Below are 20796 nucleotides of genomic sequence, written 5' to 3'. Positions count from 1 at the left end.
AGCCGGACTCGGTGGCTCAGCCTGTAATCCCGCGCCTTTGGGAGGCTGAGGTGATTGGATTGTCTGAGCCTGCGGGTTCGAGACCCGCCTGGGCAGCGAGACCTCATCTCCACAATAAATCAAAAAAAAAAAAAAAAATCAGCCGGGTGTGGTAGCGCACTCCTGTAATTCCGGCTACTTGGAAGGCTGAGGCGGAAGGATCGCTGGAGCCAAGGAGGTCGAGGCTGCGGTGGCCAGGAGCAGCCACAGCACTCCAGTCTGGGCGACAGAGTGAGACTCCAACTCAAAAAAAAAACAAACAAACAAAAAAAAGAGAGTGGAGAGACAGCCCACAGAGTGGGAAAAAATATTTGCCAACTGTATATCTGACAAAGGCCTAACATCTAACATCTACAAGGAACTCAAACATATTCAAAAGAAAAAAACAAACAGCTCTATTAAAAAGTATTCCAAAGATATGAATACACACCTCTCAATAGAAGACATATAAGCAGCTAAAGAAATGCAAAGCAAAACCACACTGAAATACCACCTAACTCCAGTCAGGATGGTCATCATCAATAACTCAAAAAACAACAGATGCTGGAGAGGATCCAGTGAAAAGGGAATACTTCTACACAGTTGGTGGAAGTGTAAACTAGTACAACCTCTGTAGAAAACAGTGTGGCAATTCCTAGAAGATCAAAATGTCAATCATCCACACGACCCAGCAAATCACTCGATGGGAAAGATACCTGCATGTGCATGTTTGATTGCAACATTATTCACAATAGCAAAAACATGGAACCAATTGTGCTGCCTATAAAAAATGGACTGGATAAAAAAATGTGGTACATATACACAATGGAATATTATGCAGCCATAAAGAAGGACAAAATTATGGATTTCTCAGCAACTTGGATGGATTTAGAGCCTATCATACTCAGTGATCTAACACAGAAACAAAGAACTGAGTGCCACATGTTCTCACTCATAAGCAGAACCTGAACAATTATCATAATACTATAAGAAAGGGACTGGCAGTAGTGGCAAATGCCAGGGGAGGGAGTGGAGTGGCTTCATTAATAAGGGTACCTGATCTCAGACCAAGTGAAGTAGGGACCAAAGAGAGACCCAAACTTTACCTGTACAATAACCATCTGTATACCTAACTCTGAATTGTACCCCACATGTTCAAAATAAAAATAATTTTTAAAAATGATAAATAGCTAATTGCTAGAATTAGCATACTGTGCATCTTGAAGATATGTCAGAGACAAAGTCCCCTTCTTAGCGGTGTTCCTACTTGAGAGTCAGAGCAAACACTGAGCAAATAAATAAAAAAAGTTAGTGATTTATAAGTGCTGTGGTGAAAATCAAACAGTGTGGAATGAAGGAGCTTGACTGGGAAAATACTGAGATTGAGTTGTCTGTGAGGGCCTATCTGGTAGATATTCAACCTAAGATCTGAATGGCAAGATGGAGCCAGCCACATGACGGAGGAAAAGTTTCAAATGGATAAAGCAGATAGTGCAAAGTCCCTGAGGCTCAAACCTTGCCTCTTAGGCAACTTCATTTCTGCTGCTTATAAGGTTAATCCAGAGAGACATTACCTACAAATAAATCATCACTAAACAATCCAAAATGAGCCAAAAAAATATTTTTAGTAAGAAAGCCAGCTGTAGCATGGATCAACAGGAAACAGATTATATGCAATAATACATGTAACTACTTGAACTTAGAATGTTTTGCTATATGATTTATTTAACATTTATATTCATTCTCATTTCAGAAAGAATTTAAATCATTTTTCCAAAGAAGTGTAATTTATATTCAAACTGCATAAATAAGCAAGAAGTGAAGTGAAAAAGATAAAGTAAAACAAGGAGAAGACAGTGTGGGAATAGAATGACATAAGTGTTCGTGATAATGGCCTATGTGAGTTTTCTAGAGGCCTATGGCAAAAAAAAGAGGAAAAGATGACATTAATTGCACAATACATATAATCATATAACTATTTCTGACAGCATAAAATTACACAGTAGTTCTCATAAAAGTTCGTTGCCTAATGTAATGAACATGTCACTCCTTAACAGTCTTCAATGGACAAAACTGTTTTTCATTGGTCTGGTTCTTATAATGATCCTAAATAGAAGACTTCTTCTATCACTCTCTTATACAACTCAGTGAAAATAATTCTTCCATGAGCCAACCTTACACAGAATGGGTAGCCAGGTCACGGTTCACAAATTTTATGCTAAAATACATTTTTTAATAACTTAGAAGTTAATGTACATGAACCTCACAAATTATTCCCTAGGTATCATTTCTCAGAACTGAACTACTAATAAATCTAGTGATGCCGATCTCTATCTTGTATTTCCTGCTAATCTGCAGATTGTGGAATATTGCCAGTTGTACACAGACCTCATTGCCTTAGCTGAACATTAAGTGAGGCGTATAGTTAAAATCATTTTGTGAAAATTGGTATTTTCTGAGAAGCAATGGAAAGGCTTAGAGCTTTCACAAAGTAGAGTACTTGTCATCTGTATAAACTTAACTTTATTCAGTTGGGTGCTGTGGTTCACACTTGTAATCTCTGCACTTTGGGAGGTTGAGGTGGATGAATTGCTTGAGTCCAGGAGTTCAAGACCAGCCTGAACAACATAGCAAGACATCTCTATAAAAAAATTAAAAATAGGAAAAATAAACTTAACATTATTGTATACAATATCATTGCTATACTATTAGGAGGAAAGATATGCTACAGAGTATCTCAGTAAATATTTTTCATCAAAATAGAATAATAATATTCTACACCTAATAAAATATAGCTGATTTTAACTACAATTTTATATAATAGCAAGATGATTATACTATTTTTTAATAAAAAATATAATAGGAAAAATATAAGATGAACAAAACAATACCAGGTTTTTTAGAGAGAATTCTTATAAATTAAAGAAAATTAAATTAGTGATAATGCCTCAATATCATACAGTTATGATAAATCTTATCCAATGATGTTCACTTTATACAAGTAGAATACGTTGTTTCAATATACAGACAAATCAAATATATTCTCCCTGCAATATAGCTGATCAGTATGAATTTAGATCAGTATGTTCAAATACGAAGAAACTGCAGGAGTTGTACACTCTTAGGCAACTGAGGGTGTATTCAAAGAAGAAACTTCTCTTTTTTACATGAAAGGAACAACTTGCAACCTAAAATTATCAATAAGTCTCATGTAGAACACTATCTATACCAATGAGATCATTTGAATATTTTTAATAATTTATTTTTAGATGCTTTATTGTTAATAACTTCCAGGAACAAAATAACAGAAACTGTTTTACCTAATAATGCTGCCTTTTACTTGATGCAGTTTACATACCTGATGCAATGGCAAATTTCTGGAAAACTAATCTCTGAGTCTGAATTTCAAATATGAACTTCTCATTCCTAGTATTATAATGATGGCATGCGTTGATGAGTACAAAAATTGACCAGTCATATAAACAGAAATCCAAGGTAGGCTTTTGCAAAATTGTCAGAATACAATAGTTCAAAGTGCCCAAGTGAACTACTACTTTTTAAACCTACGTGAATGTTTAAGGCTTTTGTAAAGTTATTAGTATATAATAGTTGAGAGCGCCCGAAGTATACCAGTATGTTCTACATACACATGAGTATTAGTGTTTATACTTCTCAGTACATAATACAGCACCCAGTAAATATGCACTAAACTATATAAATGAAGTTTCCAATACCATGCACCAAAGCATTTAATAGCTGTTGAAAAGATGATAAAAGCTAAATGAATTTTTAAGAAAGTAAAATCTCTCATAGACTACTGAGAATATTCTCAAACTCCTAGTAACAAATGATTATTCATGCACAAACCATACATTTCAGAATCGACAGGTTGGTCCTGATTTTTTCATTCACATATACCTCAGACAACTGTAGTAGAACACCCTCTATGTATCAGACATTTTCTAGGCATCAAGATATATGTGCAATTTTAAAAACTGCCAAAAACAAAAAATAAAAACAAAACACCTTTAAGGAGTTTATCTTCTAGCAGCAATAAAGAGAATATAAACTCAAATCAAAAGAATAAGTCCAATGATAAAAGTTCAAATGATAATAAAAAATATGAAGGGAAAAAAAGATGTTCATACAAGAGAGTGACAGAGAATCACAGTTATGAGTGCTATTTCAACTAAGGGTGACCCTGATTGCTACCCTGAGATAATAAGAGATAGTGTATTGTTTTTTAATTACATGGTATATTTCCAAATTTTTCCAAAGTATATTTTCACTGTAGCTCACAAGGCCTCCCGTCCCCACTGACAAACACACACACATGCACATTTCTCTGCCAGGTGCTGCTTTCCTTCCCATCACTGCTGGGAAAATTTTTCCAGAGATCCCAGAGCTACAGCCTATACAAGTAGATGCACACTCTGACTTCTAATCTCAGGATATTAGAAGATCAGTCTCCAAAAGCCTTTTTCCACCTGGTGTGTCACTGGGTCATTAATATCAACAGAAGACAGAAGAGTACCATCTAATATCATGGCAGACAAAATGTACTGGGTGTCCACCAAATGCCAGACTCTGGGTTCTTTAGAATTTTTTTCATCTCATATATTTCTCATACTGTCCCCTTAGGTATTATTTTGCAGATCAAGACACCAATGTTAGCCAAGACTCACTTGCACACAGCTAAGAAGACAGTACAAGATGGCTAAACCTGAGTTATCAAAGATAACTCTGCCATCCTCCCAGATACAGCAGTGTCATGCGACTTCCTCTCTATTAAATGCAAATGCACTTGGGAAGGGTATACACATCACACCTTGCACTTCAGGGTGAATTATCAGCCCCTCTTTTGAAAGCAGATATTAAAAAGGGAAAAAGATGGCTGAAAGCTAATTAAGGTAGATAAGTGCATAATTAAAAGCTATTTGCCATACATAGAGGTCAATTAATAGAATGGAAGATATTTTTCTCAAGGTCTTAAAAGAATGTTAAGATGTTATTTGCTAAATGGTTCTACTTCAATGATTTTTACAGAAGGAAAGAATACACAAGTCAATGCTCTGCTAACTTCAGTAGACATCTGCTGAGCCCCTGCCTTCTAGCCTGTGCTCCCCTAGACACTGCAGTAGATGCACAATAAAGCATAAAGCAAAACATGTGTTTCCCACACTAAAGAATTTAAGGTCTACTCTGAGATGTAGGACATGATACAATTTATGAAGAAATATCTTTTTTCAGCAGATACCTGGTGATCCCACACTCTTTCTATCTGGATAGACTGTCCTCTTCCATTGGGAGGCAGAGAGGAACAACACAGAAAGTAGGGGCACTACTTGGACCAGTCACATCAACCCATTCAACTCTGATGGTCAGGAAGGGCATGATGATACAGTTCCATCACTCGCAAATCCAAATGTCTTTATAATTATTTTATTCCAAAATAAAAATATTCTGGAATAATAAATTGCCCAGAATAGTGCCATGATTATTGGCTGTATTATCCTTTCAAATAAAATAAAATGAATTCTACAGAATGGTACTATAATGTTATAGATTAAATATTTGCATTTGTAATTAATCACATTTCTTTTTATTGAAAACAATAAACGTGACATATGAATATTTTTAAACATTCAAATAATTTAGAGCATAAAGTTAGTCACCCTTTGACTATTCTTCTAACACTCCCCTTCTATGAGTAACTGCTATAGGCAACTTTCAACCACTTTGTATATTGTGCAGTTAATATCCTTATAAATGATATGCCTGTGTGCAGGTATTTCTGAAGAACACATTCCTACAAATGAAACTGCTAGTTCAAAGAGTTCTTTTTAACTTTGATATACTTTTAACAAATTTCCAACCCAAAAGGCTCTAACAATTTGCAATCTCACTAATTTGAATAAGAGTCCAAAATTTAAAAGTGCAGGAAGAGTCCCTGGACAAATATGTGAGTAATTGAAAGACAGTATTAGGGAAAGCTGCATCACATTTCCCCAAGCAACTGGACGTCCAGGTAGAGGTTGCATGCAGAGCAAGTGAGTAGAGCAGCTTCTGACTGATATTTGAAGAAGCCATCAGGTAATTTTTATAAAAATAATTGTTGAGGATATTTCTATAAAGAAAAAGAAAAGCAATCAAAACCCACATATTTACCTAAGCAAGGGCATACATGTTTCCTATTTCAGTTATTTGCTTGCAAAATGACATAACAATTACCACAGTTTTCACTCCTTTGAATTCTGCAAATGGACACACATTGTAATAACATATCTTTTTACTGAACTGGACAAAGCTTCCTGTTCAAGCTCTAATATGTTAATTCATATTTCCTAATAATATTTTGGATACTAAAAATTTATTTTAAGTATTTGGGAGAATATTCAAGAGAATTAAAAGATAAACTACAGGTCAGGAGAAAATATTTGCAAAAGTTGTATCTGATAAAAGACTTGTTATCCAAAATATACAGAGAACTCCTAAAGTTCAACAACAACAACAACAACAACAACAACAAAATCTGATTCAAAAATAAGCCAAAGACCTCAATAAGCATTCTCCACAAAGAAGATATACAAGGTAGCAAATAACCAAATGAAAAGATGCTCAACATCATATGCCATTAGGGAATTATAAATTAAAACAATGAGATTCCACTACACATCTATTAGAGTGGCCAAGGTACAGAGCATGACAACACCAAAGACTGGCATTGTTTCAGATACTAGTAATGCAATATCAACTGTCTCATTAGTATTTTATTAGTACATATTTTTCTCATTTTTCTTTGTGTCCACCATTCTGCATCATTTTGTTCCTGAGTTGTCTCATGTAAATTATACAAAGATTTTTTAATCTAATCTGAGAGTCTGTGATTTGATGAGATAATTTAATATATTTATATTTTATTATAATTACTGCTCTGTCTGGACTTTTTCTGATAGCTCCCTTTATGTTTTCTCCTTTTCAGTCTCCAATGTGATATCTTTAATATGCCATTCTTAACTTGTTAATTTAACTAAATATTTATTATATTTGTGGTATCTTTAATATGCCATTCTTAACTTGCTAATTTAACTAAATATTTATTATGTTTTTTATTATGTTTCTAATTATTTGGAAGCAACACATATATTTATATTCTAGAAATTACTCTTAAGTTTTCAACATGTATTTAAATACTTTTCCTTCAATATCACAGATGAGTGTCTATGTGACCCCTCCCCAATAAAAATTACAAAAGCTTCTTTACTCATATTTTGCTCTCAGATTTTTCATTTCTTTATTCAATTTTAATCCCTATTAACTCTATCTATATACAGAAATCACTTTACACTCCAGTTAACTAATTATCTGATTTGCTTTATTATTTCAATTATGAAACTTGCCTACTTTTATCAAAATTATGTTTTGGGCTGGGAACTTATTTTTTTTCCTTAAACTTTTTATTTTGAAGTAATTATAGACTCATATACAGTTGTTAAAGATTTTACCCAAGCTACCCCAATGGTAATTTATTGTAAAACTATAGAACAATATCACAACCAGGATACTGACTTTGGCACAGTCAAGATATAGGACATTTTCATCACTATAAGAATCTCTCATGTTCATTTATAGTCCCTTCCACTTTCCCCATTTCCCTAACCAATCCTTAACACCTGGAAATCACAAATCTGTTTTCATTTTTATCATGTTGTTACTATCACATAAATGTAATCATATAGTATGTAAACTTTTTTATTTTTATTTTAAATCTCAGTGGAAGAGGAGAATGAGAGAGAGAGCGAGAGCGCAGCAGATTGTGGTGGGACCTCCAAAAATATTAGGTCACACTCCCAGCGGGGGCCTCCAGAATGTTAGGTCAGACATGTTGGGGGTGGTAGTGTCTGGTGTGATCTGGTGCTGCATGAAAGATGCAAAGAATTGCACAGAAATTAGATTGAAAGATATAGTTTATTCAAGTAAATTAGAGAGTGAGAAGAGAGAGGAGATTCACCTCTCCAAGTTAGGAAAGGGGACCAAAGCTTAGAAAACATGGCGGAGGTCATAGCTCAAAGAGCACATGGCCACACCAGAGTATAGTAAAGCAATGGCCCATAAACTTTTGAATTGGCTTTTTTAACTAAGCATATTTCTCTGGAATTCATCCAGATTGTTGCTTGCATCAATAGCTTGTTCTTTTTCATTGCTGAGTTGTACTCCATGCTGTCGATGTACCAAATTTTATGATTCAGTCATATCTGGGTTGCTCTCAGTTTTGTTTTGTTTTACTCTTATACATAAAGCTGCTAGGAATATGTACAGGTTTTTGCATGAACGTAAGTTTTCATTTACCTGGAAAAAATGTTCAGGAGTGTGAATGTTTTTATTTGGTAGTTGTATATTTACTTCAAAATAATGTGTTTCCCAGAGTGACTATACCATTTAACATTCTCACCTGCAATGTGTTATCAATTCAGTTTTTCTTCATCCTCATCATCATTTGGTGTTTTCACTATCTTGTATTTCAGTCATTCTGGTAGTTATATAATAATTTCTCATTGTGGTTTTAATTTGCATTTCTCTAATGACTGATGATGTTGAATATTTTTTCATTTGTTTATTTACCATCAGTATATTTCCTTATGTGAAACGAATCTTCATGTCTTTCACCCACTTTCTAATTTAATTTGAATTGTCTGGGGCATGTATTTGTTTCTTTATCTTGTTTTGGTTTTACAGGTAGTCCCCCCTTATCCTCCAGGTTTATGTTTCTAGACTCCCAGTGGATGCCTGAAACCACAGATAGTACCGAGCCCAATGGATTCTTTGCGTGAATTTATTTTTTCTTCAGTTTCACAAATAGAAGATTTGATCTTACTGCGTATCTTAGAAACCTCAGCCAATGATTTTTTTTTTTCCTGTCTTTATTGAGGCAAAAACTTTCACCTTTTCACTTAAAGGAAACATTTTAAGGCTTCTCTTCATCATGTCCAAATTGACAGCATCACTACTCTTGCCATTCTGGAGTCAAATAAAGGTTACTTGAACACAAGTACTGTGATTTCACACAGTTGATCTGATAACTGAGAGAGCTCCCAAGTGACTAGTGAGTGGGCAGGGGGCAGACAGTATGGAGATGTTGGACAAAGGGACCATTCATCTCACCCAGATAGATCAGGACAGGGTTAAATTTTGTCGTGCTACTCAAAACGGTATGTAGTTTAAAACTTATGAATTGTTTATTTCTGGAAAGTTTTATTTGATATTCTCAGACCATGGGTAACTGAAACTTCAAACGTGAAACCACGGATAAGGGAAGACTATTGTACTGTTGATTTTTGAGAGTTCAGTATATATTCTAGATACTTGCAGTTTGTTGGGTGTGTGATTTTAAACTGTTTTTTTCTCCTCAGTTACTTGTCTTTTAATACAGTTAGAAATTGAGGGGTTTTAACTTTGATTAGGTTCAATTTATCAGTATGTTCTTTTGTAGATTGGACTTTTGGTGTCAAGCCTAAATCTAACTCTAGATCTCTAAGAATTCCCCTTAAAATCTTCTTTTTTAAAGTTTTTTACATTTAAATGTGTATTACCACTTTTATTGACAAATAAATATTGTATATATTTATGGTATACAGGGTGATGTTTTGATATATAATACATTGCAAAATGATTACATCAACCTAAAAAATATATCCATCACCTCACATACTTATTTTTTTGTGGTAAGAACATTTAAAATCTACTCTCTTAGGAATTTTCAAGTATGCAATACTTCATTATTAGTTAGTCACCATAATGTAAAATAGATCTAGATCTCAGAACTCATTCCTTCTGTCTAACTGAAACCTTGTGCCTTCTGACCAACATCTCCCCATCTTTCTCCTCCTGTCCCTAACCTCAACTCCTGGTAACCATTATTCACTGTCTACTACAATGAGTTCGACTTTTTAAAATTATATATATACATATACATATAATGACATATATATGATATATATATGATCATTAAATCTGTAATATGCTTTAAGTTAATTTTCATATAAGGTGTGAAATTGAGATTGAAGTTTAATTTTCCTCCAGCACCAATTGTTGAAAATGCTATCCTTCCTCCATTGAGTTGTTCTTGTACTTTGTCCACTCTTATGACTGGGATTAGCACCCATATAAAAAAGGTCTGAGAGAACTCCTTTGCCTCCTCCAGGTGGAGGCCTATTGAGATGGTGCCATCTATGAACCAGAAAGTGAGTCCTCACCGATACTAAATCTGCCACGTGCCTTAATCTGGTACTTCCAGTCTCCAGAACTGTGAGAAATAAATTTCTGTATTTTATAAGTCAACTAACTATGCTATTTTTGTTACAGCAGCATGAAGAGACAAAGACAATGGATTACATTGATTTTCTAATACTGAATTAACCTTGCATCCCTGTAATAAAATCATTTGACCATGGTACATAAGTCTTTTTATATTTCTAAATTCCACTTGTGAATTTTGTTAAGGTTTTTCTGTGTCTATATTCATGATCCAAAATTTCTCTGTAGCTTTCCTATTTTGCAAAACTTTTGTCTGGTTTTCATAAAAGGGCAATACTAGTTTTATAAAATGAGTTGAAAAGAATTCCCTCCTCTTCTGAAAGAGAGTGTATAGAATTGGTATTAATTTTTCTTTAACTATTTGGTAGAAATCTCTATTGAAATGATCTGGGATAGAAGGTTTCTACTTAGGGAGTTTTTTAAATGCACATTTAATTCAATTATCTACTTCATATTTGGTGAGTTGTCCAATTTCTATTTTTCAAGATTTCCAAGGATATTTCAATTAAGTTGTCAATCATGCATAGAGTCATTCGTATTCCCTTATTATCCTTTTGATGTCTACAGGGACTGTAGTGATAGCTCATTTCATTCCTGATATTAATAAGTTGTGATTTCCCTCTATTTTCTTTGTGAGTCTTGCTCATATTTTGTCAATTATAGCAATCTTTCAAAGAATCCACTTTTTATTTGATCTCATTTTTGTCTGCCTTTTGTTACAATTATTTGAGGATTTATCCATATTATTGTGTGCATAAATAATTCACATTTTATCGAAGAAAATTATTATATCATACTTATGTAAACAATTTGTTTATCTATTCACATATTAATTCCTGTGTTTCCAATTTTTAGCTATTAGAAATGACATTGACAAACATTTTTCCAAAGTGACTGTACCATTTTGCATTTCTGTCATCAGTACATGAGAGTTCTAATTGCTACAAATCCTCACCAACACTTACTAAAGTCAGTCTTTTTAGCTTTAGACATTCTAGTGAATAGGCAGTGAGTCTGCATTTCCCTAATGATCTTCATTAGTTGTTCGTGCACTTTTTTTTTGCCACCTACATATCTTCTTTTGGAAAGTAACTATTCAATTATTTTGTCTACTTTTGTATTCGTTTTTTTTGTCTTTTCGTCATACAGTTTTAATAAAAGTATTCTTTATATATTATAGGTACATGTCCTTTTTCTATTTTCTTTTCTTTTTCCTTTATTTATTTTTATTTTTTTTTTGGAGTTGGAGTCTCACTCTGTCACCCAGACTGGAGTGCAGTGTTCACTCCCAGCCACCGCAGCCTCGACCTGCTGGGCTCCAGCGATCCTTCCACATCAGCCTTCCAAGTAGCTGGAACTACAGGTGCATGCTACCATGCCTAGCTAATTTTTTACTTATTGTAGAGATGAAGTCTTGCCAAGTTGCCCAGGCAGGTCTCAAACCCATGGCTCAGGCAATCCACTCGCCTCGGCCTCCCAAAGCGCTGGGATTACAGGCTGAGCCACCGAGCCCGGCCATGTTCTTTTTCAAATAGATATTCTGTCTGTGGCTTGCCTTTTCATTTTCTTAATAGTGTCTTTTGAAGAGCAAATGTTTATTTTTAAATAAGTCCACTTTCTTAATTTTTTAATTTTACAGTTTATATATTTATGTCATATTTAAGAGATTTTGTTAAACCCAAAACCACAAAAATTATATCCTACATTCTCTTTGAAAAACAAAAAGGTTTTACATTTAGGTGTATAATCCATTTTAAATCACAGCAATACTGACACTAGTTTTTACTGATAACTGGTTTAATGATTGTTGTAGTCAGGTAACATACATGATTCCACATCTTATCAATATTAAGTTTTCCTATGTGTAAAGGAGAATATACTTCCTCATTCATTTAGATCTTCTTTAATCTTTTTCAAGAGTATTTTATAGTTTTCTATATAGAGGTCTCATATATCTTTTTAATTCCTAAGTATATCATATTTTAATACCATTACAAATGGTAATGTTCTATTTTAATTTTAATTTTTGATTGTTATTTGTTTGAACATAAATAGGTAACTGACTTTTGTGCCTTAAACTTGTATCTAAAACCTTAATAAACTCACTTATTAGTTTCTGTATCTTTTTTGGCAGATCCCCCAGGATGTTCTACATAGACTCAAAATTGTTAGGATGTCAATTCTGTCTAGCAGCATCTGTAGATTCAACACAATCCCAGTTTAAATCTCAGCAGGTATTGTTGTATGAAAATTAAAGTGATTCTAAAATTCATATGAAAATACAAAAGATCTTGAATATATGAAAAATTCACACATGCCTGTAATTCCGGCTACTCGGAAGGCTGAGGCGGCTGGATCGCCAGAGCCCAGCAGGTCGAGGCTGCGGTGGCCGGGAGCGGCCACTGCACTCCAGTCTGGGTGACAGAGTGAGACTCCAACTCAAAAAAGAAAGAAAAAGAAAAAGAAAAATTTTTAAAACTCAAAAACAATACAAACAACCCAATTAAAAATGAGAAAAATATTTAGACAGACACTTCACCAGAAATATATGAAAAGCAAATAATCCCATTAAAAGATAATCAGTGGCATTAGACATCAGGGAAAAATAAATTAAAATCACAATAAGATAATATCACAAACGAGTTAGAATGACAATTATTAAGAAGACTTACAATACCAAGTTTTGGTGAGAACACAGAACAATTGGAACTTCCATACACTGCTCACAGGAAGTAAAATTGCACATCCATCTTAATGGCTAGTTTCCTAAAAAGTTTAACATACACCTACCATGTGATCCAGTCAATCTCCAGGTATTTACCCAAGAGAAATGAAATCATATAGTCACATGGAATGCTATTCAGCAATAAAAAGAAATAAACTATCGATACATGCTTCAACATGAATGAATACAAAAATAATCATGTTAAGCTAAAGAAAATATACATATCCAGCAACAAATAGTGCATAGTGTATGATTCCATTCACACAAAACTATAGAAAATGAAAATAATCCATAATGACAAAAAGGAGATCAGTGGTTGCCTGAGGATACAGAAGGAGTAAGGAGGAATTACAAGAGTGCATTTTCAACAGAAAGGAGGAAGGGCATATAAGGAGCGTGCCCCAACTGAAAGATATCTTGTTTTAAGTTATCTTTCATAAAATCCTCAAGAATATTTCCACTACATATGCTATAGTTCAGATGTGACCCCTCCAAAATTCAGGTGTTGCTAATGTGACAGGATTAAGATGTGGGGCCCATAAGAGGTGATTAGACCATGATGGCTGCTCCCTCCTTAATGGAATTAAGTCCATTTAAAATAGGCTTCACACAGCCTGTGGTCAGCTTGCCTATCTTCTGTCATGAGAGGATACAGCAAGATAGTCCACACCTGACCAGATCCCAGCACTGTGATCTTAGACAAGACAAAGAACTCCATATGCCTTTCACCTAGGCATCCCATTTGAATTTGGTCAACTTTCCCAATAACATTCTTTATAGGAGAAGTATTACATCTAGAATCATATTTTGCACTTAGTTGTTATGTCCTTTCAGCCTGAGGCCTCTCTTGATCTTCATGACCTTAACATTTTTGTAGACTCAAGGGAAGTTACTTTGTAGAATTCTCTACAGATTTATTAGATAGATTTTGTTATTCAGTTCAGGTTACACATGATTGGCAAAAATATCACAGAAGCAATTCTGTGTTGTTTTAATTGCATCCTATAGGGGCACATGATATTGCTTTATCCCATCACTTGAGCAAAGTAATGTCTGCCAGGTTTCTTTACCGTAAAGCTACTTTTTTCCTTTGAAATTAACAAGTATTTTGTGGGAAGATACTTAGAGAGAATGTAATGTCTCATTGTTCATTCAACTTTTACCCATTAGTTATAGCATCGATTAATGTTTATTGCCTGAATTATCTCTCAAACGATTGCCAAGTAATGATTTCCTACTTCCATTATCCTTCTACTTTTATTAGTTGACATTCTACTATAAGGTAATGATTTCTCTTCTCCCCATGCATTGAGTACATTCCATATTCCACAATATCCCAGTGGAGTAAATAATCTGTTACTCTTATTCTTTATTTTGAGCCTCAAGTTGCTTCAGGGATAGGAGCTTCTAGCTGGCTTCTGTGTCCTTTGACACATTCCTATAATTCACTGAGGACTTCATTACTTTCTGGCATAAGATATTCTAGGATCATTTTGTACTTTCTTAGTCCCAAACATGGAATCAACCATTTCTCCAAGGACACCTGGTTCTTCTTAATGAATAATGGTATTTAGAAACCATAATATGGGCACTTGGTGTGCTCATTGCTACTGGGAAGTGCTATACCCAGCCCCTCCCAGTAGACAGAATGAGGAAATAAATGGTACATGCATATAAGTATATATAAATACATACAAATCTATATTTATTCCTATTATATCTATACCTATTTCTGTTATTGAAAGTCATGAGATCACACCAACACCTCTCATTTCAATCCAACACAACAAAGTTCATTCTAGTTTCCCCTGTATTATCTTTGTTACTCCTGACTTTGTGAGAAAGCTAGCTTGCATGATTTTCAACATATCTACTTATTTTTCTCAACACACTGCCCCCATCTCATATGAAGTCAATCAATGACAATGCTTAACTTGGACTCTGAGCAAAATTTCATAAAAAGGAACTTCTCTTTTTGTCTTCTGTTTCTTCTTCTTCTTCTTCTTCTTTTTTTTTTGAGTTGGAATCTCACTCTGTCACCCAAACTGGAGTGCAGTGGCTGCTCCCGGCCATCGCAGCCTCGACCTGCTGGGTTCCAGTGATCCTTCCGCCTCAGCCTTCCAAGTAGCTGGAACTGCAGGTGGGCACTACCACGCCCAGCTAATTTTTTGATTTATTGTAGAGATGAGGTCTCACCAAGTTGCCCAGGTGGGTCTCGAACCCGCGGGCTTGGGCAATCCACTCACCTCAGCCTCCCAAAGCACAGGATTACAGGCTGAGCCACAGAGCCTGGCTTACTGTTTCTTCTAAATGCTATGAGATCATAAAGAGAAATACAAATCTGGATACAGGAAAAATCTTCATAACTTCAAGCAGTGTGGAAAACCACCTGACAAGAATTACTCCAAAAACATATTTACAAGTAGCTGAGTATGTTATAAATGCCAAGCTTCTATTTTATTACTACCCTCACAAAAGCATTTTCCTAATCACTTTATTAAAATAGCATTTCTACCTTTTTAAAGGCAAATTATTTTAAAACATGAGAATTTTTTTGAGGAGAAATTCCACCTTTTGCCATAAGGGAGTAACTAGTACCATTCTTATCCCAAAACACATCACTGTCCTAAACAACCATAGGCTGGCCTGCACTCTCATATTTATTGCTGACATCACAAAGTATTTGTTTTCAGTTACTGAACAACTGAATCCAGCCCAAGACTGGAATCCTTATGAAAGGAGAAACAAACAAAGGAGGTTACCACATATGCTATGGCTCTGTGATAAGGGTAGGGGGCATTTTTCAAATATAATTCAGAGAGATGAGTGAAGTAAAAGGTGGGCTTGATGAGGGGTGGTGGTGAGTTAGAGTTCAGGGTTGCATGCATGGCTGGGTGCCAGAGAAGAGTGACCTGTGTAGTAGCAAAGTGTACATGTTATGAAGGCTGATGGTTGCCCACAAGTTTGGTATGAGCCATGTCAAATCAGTTAACACATATTTAGATCACCTGAGTAGTACTCAGAACTAAACTAAAAGCGTGATAAAGTGGTTCCATTCTACTTGGAACAGGTCAGACCACACATAGAGAAATGTAATGAGTTCGCTTTGCCACATCTTCAGTTCTTTAGTACACAGAAATTTTTAAATTATTTGTTGATTTTATGAAGACTCTCATTAGTCTGGGGTGTTTTTGTTTTTGTCTTTGTTTTGGGTCAGAGTTTTCCGCTCTTGCATAGGCTGGAGAGCAGTGACATGATCACAGCTCATTGAAGCCTTGACCTCCTGGGCTAAAGCAATCCTTTCACCCCAGCCTCCCAAGTAGCTGGGACTACAGAGGTGCACACCTGGTTGATCTTTTCTTTCTTGCTTTCCTTTTTTTTTTTTTTTTTTTGAGAGATGAGGTCTCACTATGTTGCCTAGGCTAGACTCAAACTCCTGGCCTCAAGCAATCCTTTCACATTATCCTCCCAAAGTGCTAGATTACCAGCATGAACTATCACACCTGGCTTGCTTTGTAATAGTTTAGAATTTCATACTTTTGTGAGGATGATCAAGCTTGAACCAATATAAGGGTGTCAAAAACAATGTATACATCTTTTAAGAAAGGAAAAATTGAATTAAAATTGTAATACTCAATATATACTAATAACAAAAGATGAATACAAGTCATGTTTGACTTCTGCAATTACAAGAGATGCTCAAAGTGGTAACCGTCAGTGTCCAGACACTTCTGATTATGGCAAACGAAAAGTAAAACATAGACATAACATCTCTTAAAATGTACATACATTTTTTTTTTTGGCACCCTGGTATGAGACTGCCCTGGGCACACCTTCCAACCAATCATTAATTATACTATGCATTTAATGGGAATGGGAGTCATTTAAAATTGTATACTTCTTTATATTATAGATTATATATAATCCATGCTGTATATAACAAATAATTTTTGATAAAATAAGGAATTTATTGTGATGTTCCACATTATATAACCTCTTGGAAACTAAGTTAAGCTACTTACAATATAGACAAAATAGACCACTTTAACTCAATAAGCAGCTATATGCGAGATAATTAATCAGTTCAGAAATTCTGACTGTCAACTTCTTTGACTGTTAACTGGCTAGCCTCAGGGATTGAGACCAGTCCTATGTTTGCACCATTCATTTTACCTATGTGTGTTACAAAAACACTCCGGTGGGAATCATTTTACACCTTGCCAGTTAAGTATGAAAACCTAAATTAAATAGGGTCATACTTCTACTTTATTGTACAATATCAAACATTCCCAGGCTGTTCATTGATTACCTGCCCTGAATTAAGTCATTGAGAATAGTAATATTACTACGTCTTACAAAAATTGCAAAGCTTGTGAAATGTAAGTCATTTTCATCTTACATCATGATATTATTTAATTAAAGCATCATTACCCAAAACTATAATGCAATGATTTTTAGGCACAGTTTTGTAATACTTTAAAACAGCTTCAATCAAATTTAAAGCTAGTACAGATTTATTCTCCTAAATCAGCTGGAAACAAAATTAATTTCAATTTAAAGTTGTCTTTAAAACACCATATTGCATGTAACATTTTATAAGCACCTCAAACCACAAAATTTTGGGAATGAACAAAGTATCTAAGAAATAAACTTTGTAACCAAACTAAGCCCTACAAGTAAAAAACAGGTTACAAGTATTCTCAATACCATTGTACAGGTTATTTTTTGCTAATGCTCTAAATAACACTGATGAGCTCTCTTTGAAGTGTCTCACTCCAGTAAGTTTCCTTAAAACATCCCTAACTTACAGAACAATATGTCCCACGAGGGGGACCTCGTGGGACATATTGCCAGATTCTGTGTATTCAAAACTAGAGGAAGCCTGTGTCACCAACTCCAGGGACTCAACACAACAAATCACAACTAAATACAGATGACAAAACTTGAAAGTTTCCTATTTCAATTTGTGCTTGGTAAAAGGACATAGTAGCTTATGCCATTGTTTCTTAATCTGTGACCCAGAAACCAAAATTGTAGCAACCATTTGTGCTGTTTCTTAATAAATTCAGATGTCTCTGATCTACGGAACCCATTCTCGGGTGAATCATTGAGAAAGGTCCTGGGAGAATATGAGATCAACAACATCCATTCCACAGACAGCATTTCTTCACTGGTTCTCTAGCATGAGGCAAGATAGGCTACAGGCTAGTGAAATTTTCCTATTTTATGAAACACATATAATTCTACTCTCAAAACCAAACTCTTATCATGATCAAAATTGTTGCATAAGAATCTGGGTTTCCTCCTGCCTTTAGTAAAAGGGAATTTATTGTCCATTTTACTTCTTTTACTCATTTTAAGTGAACACCAAACCTTAAACATGAACTACTCATCACTGCAACCCAAGCAAAATGGGGATGAATGCAATAAGCATTCAATAAAATGCAAAGCATATAAGTTTGTTGGAGGTGTTTTTTGTGTGTGTGTGAGAGAGATATCAGGTTTTTATGTTGTTTTTACTTAAAATTCTTCAGTGCAGAACTAGCTGATGACCATTGGGGGCACACTTGATAGATATCAATTGGGGTTTATTTTCTAATTATATAGAAAGTTCACATATATTTCAAACTATTATTATCACTTGAAAAGAAACTTGGGAGTTTTAAAATAAGTCAACAAATGAGAACAGCATCTATTAAAAATAACTCACTTATTCCACCTGGCTAATTGTACTTTATATTCTAGGAGAGTAGAGTACAACACACACTCTACATGTATCTGTTTTATGATTCTGATGCACTCAATACACTGCATCGCAGAGGCTTGTTAAAACTTCTGCCTTTTAGCCGGGCTCGGTGGCTCAGCCTGTAATCCCGCGCCTTTGGGAGGCTGAGGTGAGAGGATTGCCTAAACCCGCGGGTTCGAGACCCGCCTGGGCAGCGAGATCTCATCTCTACAATAAATCAAAAAATCAGCCGGGCGTGGTAGCGCATGCCTGTAAGTCCGGCTACTTGGAAGGCTGAGGCGGAAGGATCGCCGGAGCCCAGCAGGTCGAGGCTGCGGTGGCCGGGAGCGGCCACTGCACTCCAGTCTGGACGACAGAGTGAGACTCCGACTCAAAAATAAATAAATAAATGAAAATAATCCTTAGACTAAAAGCAAAGAAAAGAATTCCATAAGCTCCAGCAATTCTATTTTGCTCTTGCATGGCCTGCCTTTGCTCGCATTTTTGGCAAAAACAAGAATTAAGTCATCTGTAGATCTCTGCTACCCCATACTGGGAGCTTCAGTGGAAACAATGGTCCCATCTCCCAATCTCCCAACGTTAACGACGTTAACAATAATCATCTCTCTCAAAGTTTACTTGGGAGGAGAAACTTAAGAGATCCTGCAAATCTTGTTATCCCAAAGCGGTCCTCTCCAGAGAAGAGACCTCTTTGACCACACCTTTGTCCTCCTCTCCCTTTTTGTGCGGAGACAGCGACTCGAATTTTTTTCTCCGCATCTCTCATTTGCTTCACTCCAGTTGCAGAGAAGCTGCTGGTTTCTCCACGATTTCCAAAGCACACTCGTGCCCCTGTCGCGTTTCTGCCTCGCTCAGACGTTCAGGACATGTAACTCCCCACTTCCCCACCCATCCCCTCTCCCCACTATCACAAGAACAGCGATTACTGTTTCGGGGAGGCAGGGGAGGGCACCCCGATCCTCCCACGTACTCTCTCCGCAAGGCAGTGCCCCCCTAGACTGGTGGACCAGAAGAAGAAGGGACATAGGAGTCCCTCCCCTCCTGCCCGGCCTCTGACTACAGCCCGCACGCCCCACCCTTGCCCGGCGCCCTGGCAACCCGCGGGAAGCTTTGACGGTGCTCGGAGTCAATGTCCAGTGCTCATTTTCTCTTGTCCTCTCGCTCTTTCTCCTATAGTATTTTTGTCATCGATTTTTCATGGCGGAAAAAAAAAAACCCCCCAAACCCAGCTTAGAGCTACCGTCTCCTTTCATAAATATGCATGTGCTTTTCCAGAACCCTTTCTTCCCTAACAAATGGGAAGGGGGGTCTGCAATGCAAAGGAATCTCCTTTCAACCACCGACCAAGGTCGGTCTTCCAGTTGGCCAATTTCATTCAACACGCCCGCACCTACTGAAGCCTACTCCTTACCAGTTCAGCTTTTTTCCAGTTAGCCCTACTACCTGCTAAGCACCTCCTCCACCTTTTCGGGTTCTACTACCGCCCACATTAAAAAAAAAAAAAAAATCCAACACGCAAGATAGCGTGAAGATAGTGCGAATTCCAGAAAGTGTGCGTGTGCAACATCGTCTGAGGGTGAGCATCGCCCGCCTCCGCCTGTCCGGGTCCTGTACATGGTGGCTGTGAAGTGCAGGACGGTCAGACGGCTCAAACTTCTCCTGCCAGGCTGAGGCTGGGCCCTCCCGAGCTCACCTGTCCGCATCCAGGTAACTGGCGAAGCGCCCGTCCGGCCGCGTTCCAGGACACCTGGCCGGGACAGAGCAGACGCCAGCGAGCCACAGGGCGCCCTCTCCCGCGCGTTTGCTCCTGCCCTGGGGGGGCGTTCCGGTTTTCTTCCCGCGCCCCTTCCCCCAAAGACCACGGGGCCGCCCTCTCACCTCAAACAGGGGACCGATCTTGTTCTTCTCCAGGTAAGCCTGGATCCGGCTTTGCTGACGCGACGCCATGGAGGGACAGATGCGCGGCGGAGAGCGCGCGGGAGAAGCCCGCGGG

At 36.6% G+C, this 20796-nt stretch overlaps 1 protein-coding gene across 1 annotated transcript in view; it reads right to left on the bottom strand.

Annotated features, from left to right (window-relative positions):
• Window positions 1-20789, bottom strand: part of LOC103265157 (uncharacterized protein C8orf34) — a gene marked incomplete at its 3' end in the record, with an annotated part of 153253 nt that extends 132464 nt beyond the window's left edge. Inside the window, exon 1 of the mRNA XM_008062863.2 lies at window positions 20682-20789. Within this exon, the coding sequence (XP_008061054.1) occupies window positions 20682-20750 (69 nt within the window). The remainder of the gene's footprint in view (window positions 1-20681) is intronic.
• Between the last annotated feature and the right edge of the window lie 7 nt (window positions 20790-20796).

This window comes from Carlito syrichta, unplaced genomic scaffold, assembly GCF_000164805.1.
Source record: "Carlito syrichta isolate Samal-C Ts95f unplaced genomic scaffold, Tarsius_syrichta-2.0.1 Scaffold305870, whole genome shotgun sequence".
Taxonomy (NCBI): domain Eukaryota; kingdom Metazoa; phylum Chordata; class Mammalia; order Primates; family Tarsiidae; genus Carlito; species Carlito syrichta.
Note: the sequence above shows the minus strand (reverse complement) of the source record. Positions and strands in the feature narration are given on the sequence as shown.